The sequence below is a fragment of the Peromyscus californicus genome, unplaced genomic scaffold (assembly GCF_007827085.1).
Source record: "Peromyscus californicus insignis strain IS unplaced genomic scaffold, ASM782708v3 Scaffold_6__1_contigs__length_162567912, whole genome shotgun sequence".
Classification (NCBI taxonomy): Eukaryota; Metazoa; Chordata; class Mammalia; order Rodentia; family Cricetidae; genus Peromyscus; species Peromyscus californicus.
The window spans coordinates 100,605,316-100,624,141 of NW_026294584.1; the positions used below are offsets into that span (position 1 = coordinate 100,605,316).

Here is an 18,826-nt window from a genome sequence, read left to right on the forward strand (position 1 = left end):
AATGTTCTAAAACTGTACCAACTTTTTAAAAAAATACACTGAAAATTGTACTTTTAAGTTAATGAAATTTTAAGATTAAATATACTGTATTTAACTTTTTTGGTACACAACAATCTAAGTGAAGAGCATGTGCTCCAGTGTGGGGTTCCCCTGAGGATGGGTAGTGCTCCACTGGCCTGTCACCCAGCCTCTCGGTACCCAGAGACAATCAGACAATCAGATGCAGTGGGGAGTCATGTCAAGCAGGAACTCATTTATTAAGCATTACCACATCCTTTATAAAGCACCAAACCACAAGTCAGCTTTCCTTCTACCAATCACAACAAAGGTCATGTATCCACAAGCCTCTCAGGGTATAGCTCAGCATGATGATCACGAGGAGGCCATGCACCTATGTCTTATCTCTTGATCCCAAGAGCCAATCATAATTTTTGGTAAACAAATTAGGTCCCCGCCCAGCTCACTTCCTCTCAGCGCCATCATTGGCTTTTGCAGCAACATGTGCTCGGCATATCTACAACTCCCACTTTTCTGTTTTTGAGCAAGCCCACCTTGGGTTAGGTACGGACAGGGACCCTTCTACGAAGGTTCGCACGGTGCTCTGGCACCTCAGATTAGGTTCATCCCCTATGTCAGGGAAGTGTCACTAGTATTGAGCCTGTCATAGTAATGGCAAAGTCATGAGCTGTATTTTTTTTCTTTTTGGACCCTGAAGAATTTGATTAGTTTTCTCCATAACCAAGGCCCAAAAGTACAGGCCAGAAATAAAAGAGCCAGCGGCCTGGAGAGTGTGGAAATGTGGAAATAAGTGTGGTCAGCCAAGGAGCCATTTAAACCATTGCTGATACCAAGGCATATTTCAATTTTTTTCTTGTGTATCTCATCTAGATTATGTAAAATAACTCCAGAATGGTCTACATAAAAGCAGCATTCTCCCAGCGCTGTGCATAGACCTCCCTGCTTTAAGAAGGTCTAAGCCTCTCCTGTTTTGAAAAGTCATTTGAGCAAGAGTATCAAGAGACTTTTCTAAGTATCTTTCCTCATGGACTGGGGTCCAGCCACCCACATCTCAGGATCCCCTGGCCAGATCTCAGAGGTCTGGCCACCAGGAGCCCAGAACTGCCTCCTTCTCAGTTGCATTGAGGATCTTGCCAGTACCAGCACTAATCACCTCCCATCTTATCAGTTGAGGGTAATGCTGGTTTCTCTGCAGGGTAGCAGAGTCACCCACAGGAGGGCCTCCATCTTAAACAGTCAAGGAACATAAGCGCTCCTCAAGGGACCAATTCCCTTGGATCTGTTTATTGTTACTTTTTTTTTTTTCCCCTCTAAAACAAGCTGCGACCACCAAAGGACCTTCCTTTCTTTATTGGTCAAATGGGTCCTGGGCGTCTTTGGCATCCTCCAGTAAGGACAGGGAGGAAAGGAATTTGAGGTTTCTGGCTGGTAGCCAGATCGGGGCATTGTCCCCAATAGGGAAGACATATCCATATCCTTTTTCCATTGTAGGTAGGAGATCTGGTCCCCTCCATTTGAATGTCAGTGGGTCTTTCCATCTGACTTGTATCTGTAGTTTGGAGTTTAATTGACCCCAATGCTTTTGAAATCTGGATTCCAGCATCCCTTTGGGCCAATTTAAAATATTAAGGGTAAGGAGTTCTAGCTGCAGGCGTATATGGGGGCTAACTCCCCCTTTTTGTTTTTGAAGCTGTTCTCTGAGGTACTGATGATTTCTTTCAACAATTGCTTGCCCTTGAGGATTATAAGGGATCCTCGTGACATGGGCAATATTCCATTGTGTAAAAAAGTCCTGCAAAGCTTTTCCAACAAAACAGCGGCCATTGTCTATTTTTACTTGATTAGGAAGGCCTAGCCTAATGTGGCAAAACATTGTAAGAAGTGGGAATGTGCACGTTTGGACCTCTCTCCTGTGTGAGCCGTGGCCCAGCAGGCACCAGAATATGTGTCTATTGATACAAATATGTGTTTTAGCTTTCCAAAGGGTACGTAATGAGTCACATCTGTTTGCCATATCATTATTTGCCCTTAGGCCTCTAGGGTTTACCCCTGGGCCTTTGCAGTGGGGGTACTTATAGGTAAGGTTGGCAGAACTTAATGTATGAACTACTTTTTTGAGATCTTTAATGGGGATCTGAGGATATCAGTGTTGTAGCCCCCTCCAGTTGGTGGGTTAGGTCATGTAGTTGAGTTGCCTCCTGCAGCGTCATGGTGTGGAAGCCAGAGACCAGCTTATCAGCCTGTGCATTGCCTTGGGATAGTGAAGAGTGTCCCCTCATATGCTATAATAGATGGGATGGATTTGACCCTATAACAGCCCTTGTAGAGCAACCATAAGCGGGGAAATGGGGTGGGCATCCAAACAGATGTGTGCCCCAGGTGAGTGAAGCATCAGATTGGCCATATATAGGCTGTGTACAAGCTGAGAGGTCCTGGTATGTCTTGCATGACCAGGATGACGGCCAGCATTTCCTTGTATTGGACCGACCCCTTGCAGGGACAGGACCCCTGCTGCACGGGGGTGTCTGACCCACCTTTAAACGCTGCATTAGCTGAGCCAGCGTGGCCACCATCAGTGAAAACATGCAGGGCATTCAGAATAGGTTCAGAAGGAAACATATTAGGAAGCTTTAAAGGAAGCCTCCAAAGCATGGTGGTCCAAGGAGAAAGCCCATAATGGCAATCTAGTTGCCCCATAAATCCCTCCAGGGCTAGGGGAAGACGAGTGTTGGCCTGTATGAGCCAATCTGTGTCTGCCACTCTAAAGGGGAAGATGACTGTAAGGGGTTCCCACCCATAGTATCTCAGAGCTTGTGTTCTCCCTCTTATTATAGCGTCTGCCATCTGATCAGCTTGAGGGGTGTTTCCATCTGAGGGGTGGACCCATTCTATGGGCTCATCCTCCTGGGTTAGGACTGCGGAAAACAAGGAAGCTCTGGTAAAAAGCCAAAGGGCCAAGGGTTTTTCTGTTGAGAAGCATTTTAGAGAGATGTTATCAAGGGCCCTCTGAACGTGGGAGAAGGCAGCCTACTGTTCAGGTGTGAGGGTAACCTTATCTGAGGGTCCCATGCCCTTCAGTAGGTCATAAAGGGGGAGAAGGGCATCCATGGAAATGGACATCCAGGGTAGCAGCCAATTTATCTCTACCATAATACTCTGGAGCTGAGTTAAGAGTCACCTGAGAGGGGATATCTAACCTAGGTTTAAGGGGGCAGGCCCTTGTTAAGGTAAGCTCGGCTCCAAGAACTCTAAAGGGTGCCACCTGTTGAATCTTATTAGGTACCACCCTAAGTCCATTCTTAAGTAGGAGGTCAAGGACCCATGTTAGGAGAATCTGTTGTTGCCTGGGGTCTCGATGACCCACAATAAGATCAGCCATGTAGATGTACATCAGGGATCCCAGTCTCTCCCAAACAGGCCTCAGCAAAGAGGTCAGATAATTTTGGCAGAAGGCAGGGCTATTGGCCATGCCCTGGGGTAACACCATTCATTCATACCTCGCATCCGGGCGTGAAAAATTTAAGGAAGGGATGGAGAATGCAAATTTAGAGCCATCTTCCAGATGAAGGGAAACAGAAAAGAAACAATCCTTAACATCCAGAACAGTGACGGTGTACTCTGTTGGGACTGCGGGAATACAAGGAAGGCCTCTCAAAGGGGTTCCTACTATCTCCATTTTTTCATTAACTTTTCTAAGATTCTGCAGCATACGCCAGGTCGCTTTAGCCTTTTTTTTTATTACAAATACTGGTGTATTCCATGGACTCATCGAGGGGCATATATGCCCCAGGTTTAGTTGTTCTTTAACTAAGGAGCGGAGTGCTTCTAATATGGGTTTGATGAGCAGCCACTGCTCCACCCACACAGGGCCCCTGAGCTTCCATCCATCGCGGGGACCAGGGAGGCAGTGACCCTTAGAATTGGGGGTTCCACCTGTCAGCTCGGTTGCAGTCCTCCCGGAGCCTAGTGAAGACCTCTATTCCCTTATCTCCCTATACCCTTGCCTCCTCCTCCATAGTATCATTAAAGAAGGTCTGATAGTTGGTAAGAATCACCTCCATTTGGGACAACAGGTCCTGGCCCAACAAATTAGCTGAGAGAGTCTCCACAACTAGGGGGCGGATCTTCCCCTGATCCCCATTGGGGCTAACCCACCTTATCAAGGAGACTGTTTCTTGTGACTGGGTCCTCCCCTCGACTCCCAATATTCAGGGTCCTGATGTCAACTCCCACTCGGAGGGAACCTCCTCCTTTCTAATAACCATCCTATCAGCACCTTTGTCCACCAGGAAGGTGAATTTCCTTCCTCCAATAACCAGATTCATTTTTGGACAGCGCCCTTCTATCAGGGAAATCGTCCAGTTAGCCTGAGCTCCCTTAGGGGATCTCAGCCTCGGCCTTTTCCTCAAGATCCCTCCTTATTCTGATAGTTCTCATTTAGTTTAAAGGATCCCCCTCCAAGTCAAATTTGCATTTGCAGTCACTTCTCCAATGATAGCCCTTCTTGCACCTAGGACAAGGGGGGGGGGGGGCGGCTTTTCCCCGACGGGTATTTTACCAGTCTCATTTAGGTTTTCGGGGGGCCTGTTGAGGACATTCTCTCTTAAAGTGACCTTCCTTTCCACATCAGAAGCAGACCCCCTTTCCTCCTGGCCTTGGTCCACCCTGGCCCTCAAGAGGGCCTCAGTGATAGCTTCTGTCTGCAACTGCAGAGCCATGGCCAGAGTCTGTGTCTGCTCATGAGCCATGCCTATGTCTTGGCTGGCTACTATCCATTTGCTCATGGAAGCATCCTTAAGTCCTGCACAGGCTGTGTGGTGGGCAGAATTCATCACACCCCACACTGTGATCCTGAAAAATTGCTCTCTCAGCGGCCGGCAGGCAACTTGCAGTTAAAGCTTCGTTGGGCCCTATCTATGAACTCTGCCAGAGACTCGTTGGGCTTTTGCCTCACCCCAGCTATTGGGGATTCAACGGGTCCCTCATCTAGTTTGTACCAAGCAGCAAGCCCTGCGTTTCTCACCTGATCCCTGCAGGGACCTGCCGCTGCTGCTTGCTGAATGGCAGTGGAAAACCCATCAGCCAAGTCTGCCAGCATGCCATATGTGATGAGAATCAGAGGATGGGCCTCCCTATTAGCTTCTGCCTGGGTGCGGCACTCCTCCTTATAGTAAACACACCATTTGATGTACTGGGTGTTGGTGAGCACTGCCTTTGCTAGGTCCATCCAGTCCTTAGGTACACATGGATTATATGTAATATCCTGCAGCGAGGTTTGGGCCCAAGGGGAGTTCAGTCCATCCTCCATCACCACCTTGCAGAGGTCCTTGATGTCTTTTGCTTCCCAGGAGTACCATTCTAAAGGTCTACCTGGATCTGGGGCCAAATTGACGGGGAAAGCTTGGAAGTCCCACACCCCGTTTTCCCTCTGCCTCCTCTTCTGGCCCTTAGCTTTAGCCATTTAGGCTTCTGCGTAGATAGGCTCCCGGGATGCTCCTCCATTAGCAAAAAGCTGACCATAGGGCTATATAGGGCTCTACAGCCTCTCTGGCTTCACTTCCTCTTTGCCTTCCTCTCCAGTCCTGGGGCAATACGGAAGAGGAGAGGACAGGACTCCTCGGTGCCATCCTCCTCAGGGCCAGAGATTTTTACTTTGATTTTCCTTTCCTCCCAGTCTCTTCTCTCTCCCTCGATCAAATCCTCCTCCCACTCTGGGTGGAATGCCACCTTGAGAGGGGAGATGGTGGAAGTTGTATTACCCATGCTAAGTGTTTTACTTACCCTGGCCAACCTCTTGGCCTTAGTCGAATGTTCTGTCATTCCCTGTTCAGGAGCCAGCTGTGGGGTTCCCCTGACCCCACCGAAGAATTAGGCCCACACTACCCCTCCTCAGTCAAGGTCTGCTGCGGGTGGTGGGCCTAATTCTTCGGTGGGGTCAGGGGAACCAAACACTCCAGGGTGTTTACCAAGCATAAAGAAGCAACATTTCTATATGTTATTCAAACTGTTTATACATATAGTTTCTCTAAAGAGTCAATAAATACCTGAATGATATTAAATATAGCCACCAACCAAAAACAAACCCCAAGGCCAAACAGAACCCAAAAGTAAAAAGACATCAAGCTTATGCATAAACAAAAGGAACAAGTAGGGTGGGAACTTTCTGTACCTGAGAACAGTTACCTCAAGATTCAAAAATACCTAAACAATACACAAAAACAAAAGGAAAGAGATTAAAGCAACATACCTTTCTTTTCCTAATTCTGGATCATTCTCCGTTTGAGCCTACAATATAATTCACATTTTATTAGAGGTTATTCTAGTGGATTTGCACCACTGAATCCACTAACTCAATTATTTTTAGGTAAAATTTAAGTAACAAAAATAAAAAAAAAGGGGAAGGGGGGCAAGCTGCTTCTTAAAAATAGAAAGAGTTAGTGTTAGTTTTCTGGACATAACTATTATGCTTCAGCAAAAATTTTCTCACTAAAAACTACTGCTAGGTTACAGAGAATAAGTCAAATTACCAAGTAATGATATATTGATAGAAACGAGAAAATTTGTGAATTGTAAAAGCCTGAAAATAACATCTTTTGCTTAGAATAAAAGCAATAAACATGACATAAACATCTTCCTTGTAGATTTGCTTTTAAAGACTTGTATTTATGGAAAACTTTTTATAAAGCATCCCACTAATTTGTTCATGGTGTAGCAGCTCATAATCCTAGCTACTTGGAAGGCTAGAGCAGGTAGATCCCATGAATTCAGGAACTCAATCAAGACCAGCCTGAGTAACTTAAGACTAAACAATACAAACATCTCCTACTTAAACATGCAGAAGTGGGGCTGAGAAGACAGCTAAGTTAGTATGTGCTCATGGTGCAAGCACAAAGATGTAAGTTCAGACTCCCAGCATCCATTAAAAAAAAACTGGGAGCAGTAGCATGCTCATAATATTAGTGCTGGGGGGTAGAGATATTAGGACTCCTGGGTCTTGTTGGTCAGTTAGTCTAACTCAATCAGTGAGCTCTAGCTCAGTGAAACAAACTGTCAAAAAAGAAGGTGAAGAAGTGATTGAGGAAGACATCCAACATCTACCTCTGGCCTTTACATAGACATACATATATACACAGACATAGACACACACACACACCCTAGAAATGCTACAGCAATAATGCTTTTAAATATTATCCGAACCCACGCCCTCCAAAAAAGCAATGTTACGGAACATCAAAATGAAGGACTTAGTGAGTTATTTTAAAAATTAAAGCTAGCCGGGCGGTGGTGGCACACGCCTTTAATCCCAGCACTCGGGAGGCAGAGCCAGGCGGACCTCTGTGAGTTCGAGGCCAGCCTGGGCTACCAAGTGAGTCCCAGGAAAGACGCAAAACTACACAGAGAAACCCTGTCTCGAAAAACCAAAAAAAAAAAAAAAAAAAAATTAAAGCTAATACTTTAAAAAAAAAAAAAAAAGGCTTACAGGGACGGTAAGAGTGAATCTGGAAGATGTTAAGAGGAGCAATTGGAAGTAAAAATGATCAAAACACATCTTAAGAATTTCTCAAAAAAATTAATTAAAAACATTAGGTCAAAACCAATAGCTTTTAGATTAAAAAAAAAATCACAGAATGATTTTCAAACTAGGATTATTGATGCCTATTAGAAATTCTTCTTTTAAAAGTTTGTGTTTGTGCATGCACGTGAGTGGAGGTTAAGAGAACAACCTGCATGGGAATGTGTCCCAGGAACCGAATTCAGGTGGTCAGGCTTGGGGGTAAAGTGCCTTTACTGAGCTAGGTTGCTGGTCCAGACATTCTTCAATGACTGAATATATACCTTTGCTTGCCCTTCTGAGTAAAAATATCTTCTTCATATATTTATACAGCTTGCCTCCTTATTTCCTTCAAGTCTTCCAAATGACTCTTCTGCAGAGTGTTTTAACTTACCATTTTAATACACACAATTCCCCATTTATGTCTCTCTTTTTATGTGAGAAGTTGGGTATGTTGAGGCAGGGTTTCATGTAACCTAGGATAATCTTGAACTCACAATACTACTGAGTGTTGGAACTGTAGGCATGCATCACTATATCTGACTTTGTAATTCTTTTTATCTTGATTTATTTGTCTTCACAGCACTTTTTACCATCTGGTATTTTATTGCTTGATGTACTACACACACACACACACACACACACACACACACACACACACAAATCTTTCCTCAGTTAATTCAAGAATTTGGAAAGATTAGCAAAAAATATAGGTACCAAATATAAGGTTCAACTGTTTACTCTCTGCTACTGAAACACAATGGAACTATTAGAAAAACACAAATATGAATTTAATTTCTTTTAAAAATGTACTTATTGTTTTTCTACATGTATTCTACTGTACAACTATGTAAACCAAGAACATGTAAATTTTGCTTTCTTATGCAATACACTAATATATACATTTATATAAAATAAAAAATGAACAAACAAACAAAAATGTTTCCTTCCAGGAAGCAACAATGGATCAAAAACAGTACCTGTTTCCTAGAGATTATCACAGAAGACATACCAAGTCTCTCTCTTTGTTTTGTTTTTTTCAAGACAGGGTATCTCTGTGTAGCCCTGGCTGTCCTGGAACACACTCTGCACACCAGGCTGGCCTCAAAAATTCAAGAGATCCACCTGCCTTTGCCTCCCAAGTGCTGGGATTAAAGGTATGTGCCTCTACTGCCCAGTCTATACCAAATCTCTTCACATGTTAGTACCCGAAAATAGTTACATATTTCAAAATTACCAATTTATCTCATGTACTCTGTTTCCATAATCATCAAAACTGTAAGAGGGTCAAACAATTTTTAACATTATCAACATGAAAAAATCTAAATTCAGAAGTTTGACTCCTATCTAAGCTTACTCTTAAACGGCATTCATAATGAATGTATCTTCTGAGTTTTTAGAAAATGTCCTTTATGCTGATTTTCTTAAAATTTTTTTATAGATTTATCTATTTTATGCATATGAGTGCTTCTCCTGAATATATGTGTTTGTACCATGTGTGTGCCTAGTGCCCATGGATGTCAAAAGGTGGCACTAGATCCCTGTAACTTGAGTTACAAATGGCTGTAAGCCACTACATGGGTGCTAGAACCAAACCTGGGTCCTCTGCAAGAACAGTCAATGCTCTTAACTGCTAAACCATCTCTCTAGCCCCCCCCCTTTGATCTTCTAAAATAACAAAAGTTGATTAAACAAACAAAAACCACTTACCTCTGAGTCCATCTTTGGAGATAAAGTACAGGTCAACACATAATCACCTATGCTTTGTGGATTTTGTTTCAGAAAACTGTACATTGACAGAGCAGATTCAGGACTTTCTAACTGAAGAATCACCTTTAAAAATATTTTTTTTAAAGCATGAATTTAAAAATTACAAGTAGAATTAGGATATTACCTAGCAATTCCACATTTTACTGTATACCCAGAAGAACTGAAACCAGGGACCCAAACATTTATTTATTCACTTACATTCCAAGAAATATTAGGCACATCCATTAAAAAAAGAGACCTAACTGTCTACTAACTGATGAATGAATTTTAAAAACATAGTCTAAGCACACAGTAGAATGCTGTTTAGCCTTTAAAAAGACATTCTGATATATGTTGCATCAATAAACCTAGAACATATGCCAAGTGAAATAAGTCAATTGCAAAACAGCAAATACAATTCAAATATGCTTAATGCATATTTGACTGAACTGACACCTAAAGTTAAAATGGTAAATTTATAATTTAAGAATACCTTACAAAGGCTAGGCAAAACAAAAGGTTATTTAAAAACCCTTTCTTTCTTTAAAACAGAGAACTATAGTGTAGGGGCTGCAGAGATGGCTCAACAGTTGCTGCACTCCTGGAAAACTCGAGTTCAGTTCCCAGTACCCACATCAGGTGGCTGATAACTTACTGTAATTTTAAGTACACAAGGCAAATCATGAAATAAAGTTGATAAACAGATCTAAATCTGTGTTTTAGTTAGAAGGAGACTTTAAATATATATTAAAAAACCATACCTTTCATTTTATAAGGGTAAAACAGCTTTGCCATAGTCATAGAATATATGTATGCCTTCCTGGTAAGACAATGCTCTTCGCACTGTGTTACCTTGTTCTCTCTGTAAATCTTACTTCTTCTTAAACTAAAGAGAGAGGCCATCTTTTTTTTTTTTTTCACCTGTTTTTAAATCACAGTCCAGAAGAAACTGTCCTAGTCTGTTATACTTCTGCTTAGTGGCTGAATAATGTTTAAAGATTCTTCAACAAGTTAGAAGCTACAGACTATAAGTATACAGGGTTCAATTACCTTGTTTTTGTTACTTATGAACACATAGCGATCCACTTTTCCAAACTGATGCCCAACACAAAGCACACACTGAAGTCCGTCTTCAGGTAAATTGTCAAGATGTACAAATCGGTTGTAAATTTTATCAGTATTTGCCTGTATTTTGTTGGGTTTTTGTTTTTTTTTTTTTGAGATAAAGTAGGGGGAAAAAAGATAAACATCAAATCATAAATCACTGATTAGCAGTAATTTAATATTACAGAAGCTAGGTGATGCTTCCTTCAAGAATAAGAAAATGACTATATGGAAGAAAACAGTGGTATTCCCACCCCTAGGAATAGGGTGGGGTGGGGAGGGGCTTGGGGGAATTGAAACCAGAGTCTCATGTGTGCTAGAGAAGCCCTTTACCATTGAGCTAACCTTCCAGACCAATAGTAAGGTCTTAATTTTACATCTGAGCAATGAATAAAACAATATAATAAAATTGGACATGTATTTCTACGTTTATTAAAAAAAATTCTCAAATGGAATATCACCTATGTGGATACAAATATGCATTTCAGTGTATAAAAATTTAGTTCATATCAAGGACTATGAGACCCTTTTCATTTTTACCAAGAAGAGCCAACTGATAATCTTAGTCAACTCAGTATTAAATGCTACTAGAATTTTCTTTAATTCTCAAAAGAAAAATAAAACAAATTTTCAATTAAATCAGCAAACAAAAGCATTTAAATGTGAAACTTACCTCTGGGTCACTTTCTTGAATCAAGGTTGTAAAGAGAGCTTCCTAAAAAGTCAAACATTCAAAAGTAAAAGGTGAAAGCTCTCATTCATATACTAACACTTAACTTGGTCATGATTTGTTATGCAATGACCTACACAGATATGCATTATTAAGTATTTCATAAATCAGGTAGCTAAAGTTTTACTCCTTTAAAAATTTTCTCCCCTCTCTCTGAAAATGTTATTTAAGTCTCACCCTATCTATCTAACTTAATTCTTCTTATTCCCCTAGGTTCACTGCAGGCAAATAAAAACCAGTGTAGTAATTTGTTACTATTATAAAAAGGCCAAAAGCAGCACAAGAAAAGAATGGCAAAATTGGCAAAAGGTACTTTAAAAGAAGGCTCTGCATAAAGAAGAGTAATTTGGCCTTTATCTAATGAAACTATGGTTCTTAAACTTTTTCTTTAATACTACTGACATATGTAATAATCCCCACTAATACTAGCAAGTTAAGATGATTATCAGGAAAAGGCTTTCCTAAATTTGCATTTCCCCTAGCTTCTATGAGATTTTACTGTCTCCTTTTAGGTCCTACAGACCTTGAAATGTTTTTGCATCAGTTGAAGCTGAATCTTAACAGATTTGAATTTCATGTTAGTCTCGTGGCTTTGTGGTTAAAGTACTTGGAGGAACCAAACCTGATAATAGCATTAAAGAGCTACTCTATTACTTTGGCTGTTTTAAGAGATTAAACAATGAGGAACAGGGATGAAGCTTGATATACTTAAAATAGAAAAGCTTTACTGAGTGACCAAGTGTGACAAATGAGGAGGAAAAATTAAAGACAACTGCGAGTATTCTGTTTTGATTGTTGGTCAGAGAGCAGCAGTCAAGAATCCCCCCCCCCCCCCGTCCCCAAATAGGATTTCCTCTCAAACAGTGGGCTGAGTGGTCACTAAAAGGAGAGGACACTTTCATGGCCTAAAAATACTATGTGACCCCAGAAAAAAAACCAGTTAACAACAACAAAATAATAAAATTGATCTTAAAAATTTAGTAAGATCTAGGAAAAAATGATGGTGTAAGCTGATTATTTACCTCATCTTTTATGTCCACATCCTCAGGAGCCATACTTATGGAGAGCTGATTTCCATCCATGGATATTGGGAAGCAGGTGTAAAATTTTACCATAGAATCTGCAGATTTTTTGTTTATTTCTATATAAGCCTTTAAAAATAAAAATGAAAAAAATAAATTCTTCCTGAAAAGACTTGACTCTTCAGAGTCAAATGACTTAATAAGAAAACTAAAGTCGTAGAAACAGCAAAATACATAGGCTAAGACTAATGTAACAAACGGCAAGAAATAAGAGAAAAGATACGCAATATTATAAAGAGAACTAAAACACATTCTAAAACTAACATTGAAAAGGTTTTTTGTTTATTTATTTTTGAAATAGGGCCTTATTCTGGACCCTAGGTGGTCTTATCTCGATCTTGAGGCACCAGAATTGCAATCAGGCACTAAAATCAATGCAGAAAGTCTTATTTATTGTATCCACAACAGTACTTAGCATTAGCAGACATTTTGTTTCATTATTATTTTTTTAAGATTTGCCGGGCGGTGGTGGCGCACGCCTTTAATCCCAGCACTTGGGAGGCAGAGGCAGGTGGATCTCTGTGAGTTCGAGGCCAGCCTGGTCTACAAAGCGAGTTCCAGGAAAGGCGCAAAGCTATACAGAGAAACCCTGTCTCGAAAAAAAAGAAAAAAAAAAAAGATTTAATAAGACATTTAAATAAATAATTCCTTAGATTTAAATCACTTGTCATTTTTAGTGGTATAATGGTACTTCCCATTACTCTGCCTGGGACATCCATGAGTCCTTAATCCAGTGAGTCTAGTCAGTTAATGACAATTTGTTATCAACTGGTCAAATGCAGCACCTGTGTTCAGGTACCTTTATTTTATATTATGGTCATGAAGTACAATAACAGTGATACTAGCAATCATAAATGCCAAGGAAAAGTCCTTACAGGTGCTTCCTGTAAATGAAAAGGCAAAAGTGATCAGCATAACACGCAGGGGGCCTGTATGAGTACTCAGTGGGTAAAGGCCCTTGTGGCCAAGCCTAACCACTAGAGTTCAAACTCTGGGACCCACATGGTGTCCAAGTTGTCATCTGACTTGCATGCGAACACTGTACCATGTGTACATTCACATATATACACACAAATACATAAATGCAACTAAAAAAAGGAAAAAATAATCATATGTTGAGTTTGGTAAAATAATTATGGTAAGAAAGAATCTCAAATCCTTGAGATTGTAAAGTTAAGAAAACAAATTTGTGCCAGCTTTGCCAAAATTACAGTGTATGTGATAGAAATGCTTCATTATCAAGGAAGAGACATGAAATCTGTATATGCATGAAATGTGAAGAATACAGAATAGCTAAGGTTCAGTACTATCTAATTTCAAACATCCACTGGGTCTTGAAACGGCAATTCTCATGGGTAAGGGGAGACTACTATTAGCAGAGTCTGGTATTTTCCAATATAATTTTGGAGAAGTAATGTATATCCAAGTATTTAATAATTCTACTCAATAATAAACAAATCTGGGCAGATAATCTTGGCTTACTGCCTTAGACTTTGTACATATTAAATCTGTATTTATTACATGTTTTGGCATTATAATATAAACTCATCAATTTGAATTGTTTTTTTTTTTTAATTTTAATTTTTTTTTTTGAGACAGGGTTTCTCTGTGTAGCTTTGCGCCTTTCCTGGAACTCACTTGGTAGTCCAGGCTGGCCTCGAACTCACAGAGATCCACCTGGCTCTGCCTCCCGAGTGCTGGGATTAAAGGCGTGCGCCACCACCGCCCGGCTTGAATTGTTTTTAAAAGCTCAAAATTTCCAATTTCACTCTATTATCGTACGAAAATTTTTAACATTAAAGAATGCATTGTTTTCAGGGCGATGGTGGTACACACCTTTAATCCCAGTCCTCAAGAGGCAGAGGCAGCCAGATGTCTGTGAGTTCAAGGTCAGCCTGGTCTACAGAAAGAAACTTTGTCTTGAGAAAAACAAACAAACAAACAAACAAAGAATGCATTGTTTTCTATTTTTAATCTTCCTTTAAATTATAAAAAACCCACATTTAAAAATCAGTGTTAGCCGGGCGGTGGTGGCGCACGCCTTTAATCCCAGCACTCGGGAGGCAGAGCCAGGCGGATCTCTGTGAGTTCGAGGCCAGCCTGGTCTCCAAAGCGAGTACCAGGAAAGGCGCAAAGCTACACAGAGAAACCCTGTCTCGAAAAACCAAAAAAAAAAAAAAAAAAAAAAAAAAAAAAAAAAAAAAAAAAAAAAAATCAGTGTTATGGCTCAGTGCTTAAGAGTACAGGCTGCTCTTACAGAAGACCCAGATTTGACTCCCAGCACCCATGCAGTGGCTCACAGCCTCCTGTAACTCTGTTCCAGATATCTGATGCATTTTTCTGACCTCCATAGGGACCAGGCACACATGTGGCAAACAGATATAAGCGATGGCAAAACATCATACAATAAAAGTAAAGATATAAAATTATATAAAACGAAAAAAGAAAAGCAAAGCTGTACTCCCATACACTGTCCTTGGCATCTTTTAAAAGTGTGTGTAATTCAGTCTCCTGTCTACTTAATTTGAAACTGCACATAACTCAACCTTTACTCTCCCCTTTGTGCAGTAAGCACACTGGCTGATGATCCTGCTCCAATTTCCCCATGATTCTTAGAAACTAAGTGAGTGTAAAAATTGACTGTGTCATAAGACACAGAATAATACTGTACACAGAGTAATATTTTTTAGATTAGATATTTTTTCTAGAAAACTTTAAGGTTATTACAGTACCTCACACAAGTTGTTTATTAACAAGAAATTTTGCTGAGCCATTTTAAAAACAATACTTAAAAAAAGATTTTATTTATCTATGTGTATGTATGTGTACTTGTATAAGTTTATGTGCACCATGTGCATGCAGGAATCCAGGTAGGCTAGCAAAGGATAGTGGATCTTTTGGGAATGGACAGGTGGTTGTGAACTGCCCAGTGAGTGCTGGGAACTGAACCTAGATCCTTCCTCTGTAAGAACAGTTAAATGATCTTAACCACTGAGCCATCACTCCAGACCTTTATTAGGATTTATGAATCTTTTTGTTGTTCTAGCAGTGATATTTAATGAGAATTAGCCACTTTCTAGACTCAAACTAATGTCAACAACCATGCACACATAAAAATAAATACATCTTTTAAAAATTTAAATTACAATTTGTGTGTATGAGTATTCTGCCTGCAAGTATATCAGCGTGACATGTGCTTTCAGTGTCCTTGGAGATCAGAAGAGGGTATCAGATTCCCTAGGACTGTAGCTATAGATGGTTGTATAGCTTAGCAGTAAAGTGTATGCCTAGCCCTAAGTTCAATTCTGCCCCCGCACCCCCCACAGACAGATATGAGAGAGAGAGAGAGAGAGAGAAAGAGAAAGAGAGAGAGAGAGAGAGAGAGAGAGAGAGAGAGAGAGAGAGAGAGAGAGAGAGAGAGACTAGCTGTTGATTGATTATAAAGCCAGGCTAGGACAGAGGGATCATGAGTTTGAGTTTGTAGTTAGCCTAAGTAAGACACCGTTTCAAAAACACAAAACAAAAATAGCATATTATAAAAATTTTAAACATCTGTTAGCTTGCACGAGTTTAGAGATAATCCCTTAAATCTTTACTGTATTTAAAAATTCAGGCCGGGCGGTGGTGGCGCATGCCTTTAATCCCAGCACTCGGGAGGCAGAGCCAGGCGGATCTCTGTGAGTTCGAGGCCAGCCTGGACTACCAAGTGAGTTCCAGGAGAGGCGCAAAGCTACACAGAGAAGCCCTGTCTCGAAAAACCAAAAAAAAAAAAAAAAATTCAATGTTTTTATCAAAATGTGCTTATAAATAGTAAGTAGTCATCATAATTCTTACCTTTTTATGAGATGATAAAATCAAAATATCCTTCAAACTGCCAAATGGTTTTGCTAAGTTGTAAATTTCTTCTGTAGAATATCCTTTATTAGGCAAATTAGAAATAAAAACCACACTCATTTCCTCCATTTCCTTCAAAACAAATTAAGAAAGTGATTAGTATTTAATTTGCATTTACTACTTGAGGGAAGCCAGATAAATCAGGAGACTAGTAGAACCTCAAATTAAATGCCCTTTGTGGGTTAGTGGTAGCGCACGCCTTTAATCCCAACACTTGGGAGGCAGAGGCAGGTGGATCTCTGTGAGTTCGAGGCCAGCCTGGGCTACCAAGTGAGTTCCAGGAAAGGCCAAAGCTACATAGAGAAACCCTGTCTCAAAAAACCAAAAAAACAAACAAACAAAAAAAAAAAACGAAAAAAAATTAAATGCCCTTTGTGGTGGATTGAATGAGAAAGGCCCTACAGGCCTATATGTTTGAGTGTTTGATTCCCCAGTTAGTAGAACTGTTTGAGAAGGATTAGGAGGTGTAGCCTTTGTTGGAGGAGGTGTGATCTTGTTGGAACGGTTCACTCCAGGTCCAGTCTCACTTTCTCTACCTATGGCCAAGGCCGTGCCTGCCTGAAAACTACCATCTTCCCCATCATGATAGTCATAGACTAACGCTCTGAAATTGTAAGCATGGCCCCAATTAAATACTTTCTTTTATTAGCTGCCTTGGTCATAATGTCTCATTCACATCAATGGAAGAGTAACTAAGACATCTTTAGAATATACAAATTTACTACTATTTGTCATCTAGTCCAGGTCTATCAGTCTCCTTTTGATTTACTGTTTTAAAATTGACGTTCATTCCTATCTCTGACAACAGCTCCTTCTTTCATTTACCATTACTATGCCTGTGCCTTGCAATGTGATACGCACGTACATTCAAAACCCAAAGCAGTGTGTCTTCTCATCTTCCTGAACAATCACCACTCTTAGGCAATATTTTTTAACTTTATCTACTGTCTTTAAGATCCTTATACCATAAGTAAGTACTTTTCTGATTTATTTTGCCCTAGAATACTGATTCTCTAAACTTATTCTTTCATTAAGTAGCTTTTCCTTTTGTAGATATAGGGAAAATTTGAAAAGCCTCTATGATAAACTTGGCCTATTTTGATTTTGGGGACAAAAAGAAAAGAAAACTTGCCAAAAGTCATAGCTTTGAAAAGCAAGTGACTAACAACAACAGGTCTCTCAGGTGCATTGGTATGTAATTCCTAAATAGCTTTATTGGAATGCTGTACTACACTGACCCTATTATACCAGTGCTTAAAAATACTTTTCCTGCCGGGCGGTGGTGGCGCACGCCTTTAATCCCAGCACTCGGGAGGCAGAGCCAGGCGGATCTCTGTGAGTTCGAGGCCAGCCTGGTCTCCAAAGCGAGTTCCAGGAAAGGCGCAAAGCTACACAGAGAAACCCTGTCTCAAAAAACCAAAAAAAAAAAAAAAAAAAAAAATACTTTTCCTAAAGTAAGACATACTATTTAGTGATTTATTAAGGAGCGGATTATTAGACAAAAATGAATTTAGGCATGGCATGTGAGCAATCTCAAACTCTAACCAATAAAATCTAGATGAATGAGATTTTAGTATACTCTTAAACATATAAGTACAGTGAATTTTATATCCTTCATATAAATCAGAAGGCCTACGTGTTTCTCAAAAAATGCAGCAAAAACAAAAAAGCCATGGTATTCAATATATTACTTTCCTCAAGGCTAGATAAAAAAATTCACAAAAGATTATTAGAAATTATAGATGTAGCTCAGTTGGTGGAACGCTTGCAAAGCAAGTACAAAACCCTGAGGTTTTATCCCCAACAATGTATAAACTGGGTGTGGTGACACACTCTAGTAATCCTCACACTAACCAAGTTGAAGCAGGGAAATTAAAGTTCAAGGTCACTCCTTGTAACATAGCACGCTCAAGTTCAGACTGCAATACGAAGAAAGCCCATCTAAACAAAAATCCTCCAATGAAACAAAACAAATTCCCAATGTGCATAAGTTCTAGTTCTTTCAGTTCCAACGAGCTGTTATCTATTCTAAATCCATTTTGCCTTAACATGTACTCAGAGGACAGCCATCTTTATAAATACACATTCAAGTTTTTAAACCAACATATCTAAAGAAATGAAAATGACTAAGAATTTTCACCATGCCAAAGTTGCTAAGAGAATTTTATGTAAATAAAATACAAAAACTGACCTTGCTCACTGGTTCATTTTCTGTGGCCTCCAAAGTACCTTAATACCAAAATATAATGAAAACACAATTTTTAAAAGTTCATGTGATCCTCAAGATTCTACACTATTCCATAATAAATTAAATAAGTTATTTGAACATGTTTATGACTGACAAATAGCTAAGAAACAGTATAGAAGTGATACGAGCTTTTTGTCTCATTTTACTGAAAATAGACTGTTTTCTCATGTAATATATCCTGATTACAGTTTCCACTCCCTCTGCTCCTTCCAGTTCCTCCCCACCATCCCTCCGATCCACATCTACTCCCTTTCTGTTTCTCATTAGGAAAGAACAGGCTTCTAAGAGATAACAAAACGTAACAAAAAAAGAATATATTAAGATAAAACAAAAATATCACATTGAAGTTTGGACAAGGCAATCAGCAGAAGGAAAAGAGCTAAAAAAGGGCACAATACCAAGTCTACCCACTCAGGAGGTTTATTAAAAAAACACTGAACTGAAAGTCA

General features: G+C 39.9%; 1 protein-coding gene across 11 annotated transcripts in view; it reads right to left on the reverse strand.

Annotated features, from left to right (window-relative positions):
* Znf638 (zinc finger protein 638) overlaps positions 1 to 18,826 on the reverse strand; it is a 129,492-nt gene that overhangs the window by 14,386 nt on the left and 96,280 nt on the right. For 10 of the 11 annotated variants that reach the window (XM_052721421.1, XM_052721419.1, XM_052721411.1 and 7 more), the window contains 7 exons: positions 18,321 to 18,358; positions 16,070 to 16,201; positions 12,176 to 12,304; positions 11,097 to 11,138; positions 10,370 to 10,504; positions 9,281 to 9,403; positions 6,266 to 6,303 (listed from right to left, as the gene is read on the reverse strand). In XM_052721421.1, the coding sequence (XP_052577381.1) occupies positions 6,266 to 6,303; positions 9,281 to 9,403; positions 10,370 to 10,504; positions 11,097 to 11,138; positions 12,176 to 12,304; positions 16,070 to 16,201; positions 18,321 to 18,358 (637 nt within the window). The remainder of the gene's footprint in view (positions 1 to 6,265; positions 6,304 to 9,280; positions 9,404 to 10,369; positions 10,505 to 11,096; positions 11,139 to 12,175; positions 12,305 to 16,069; positions 16,202 to 18,320; positions 18,359 to 18,826) is intronic. The other variant, XM_052721414.1, reaches the window with a different exon arrangement.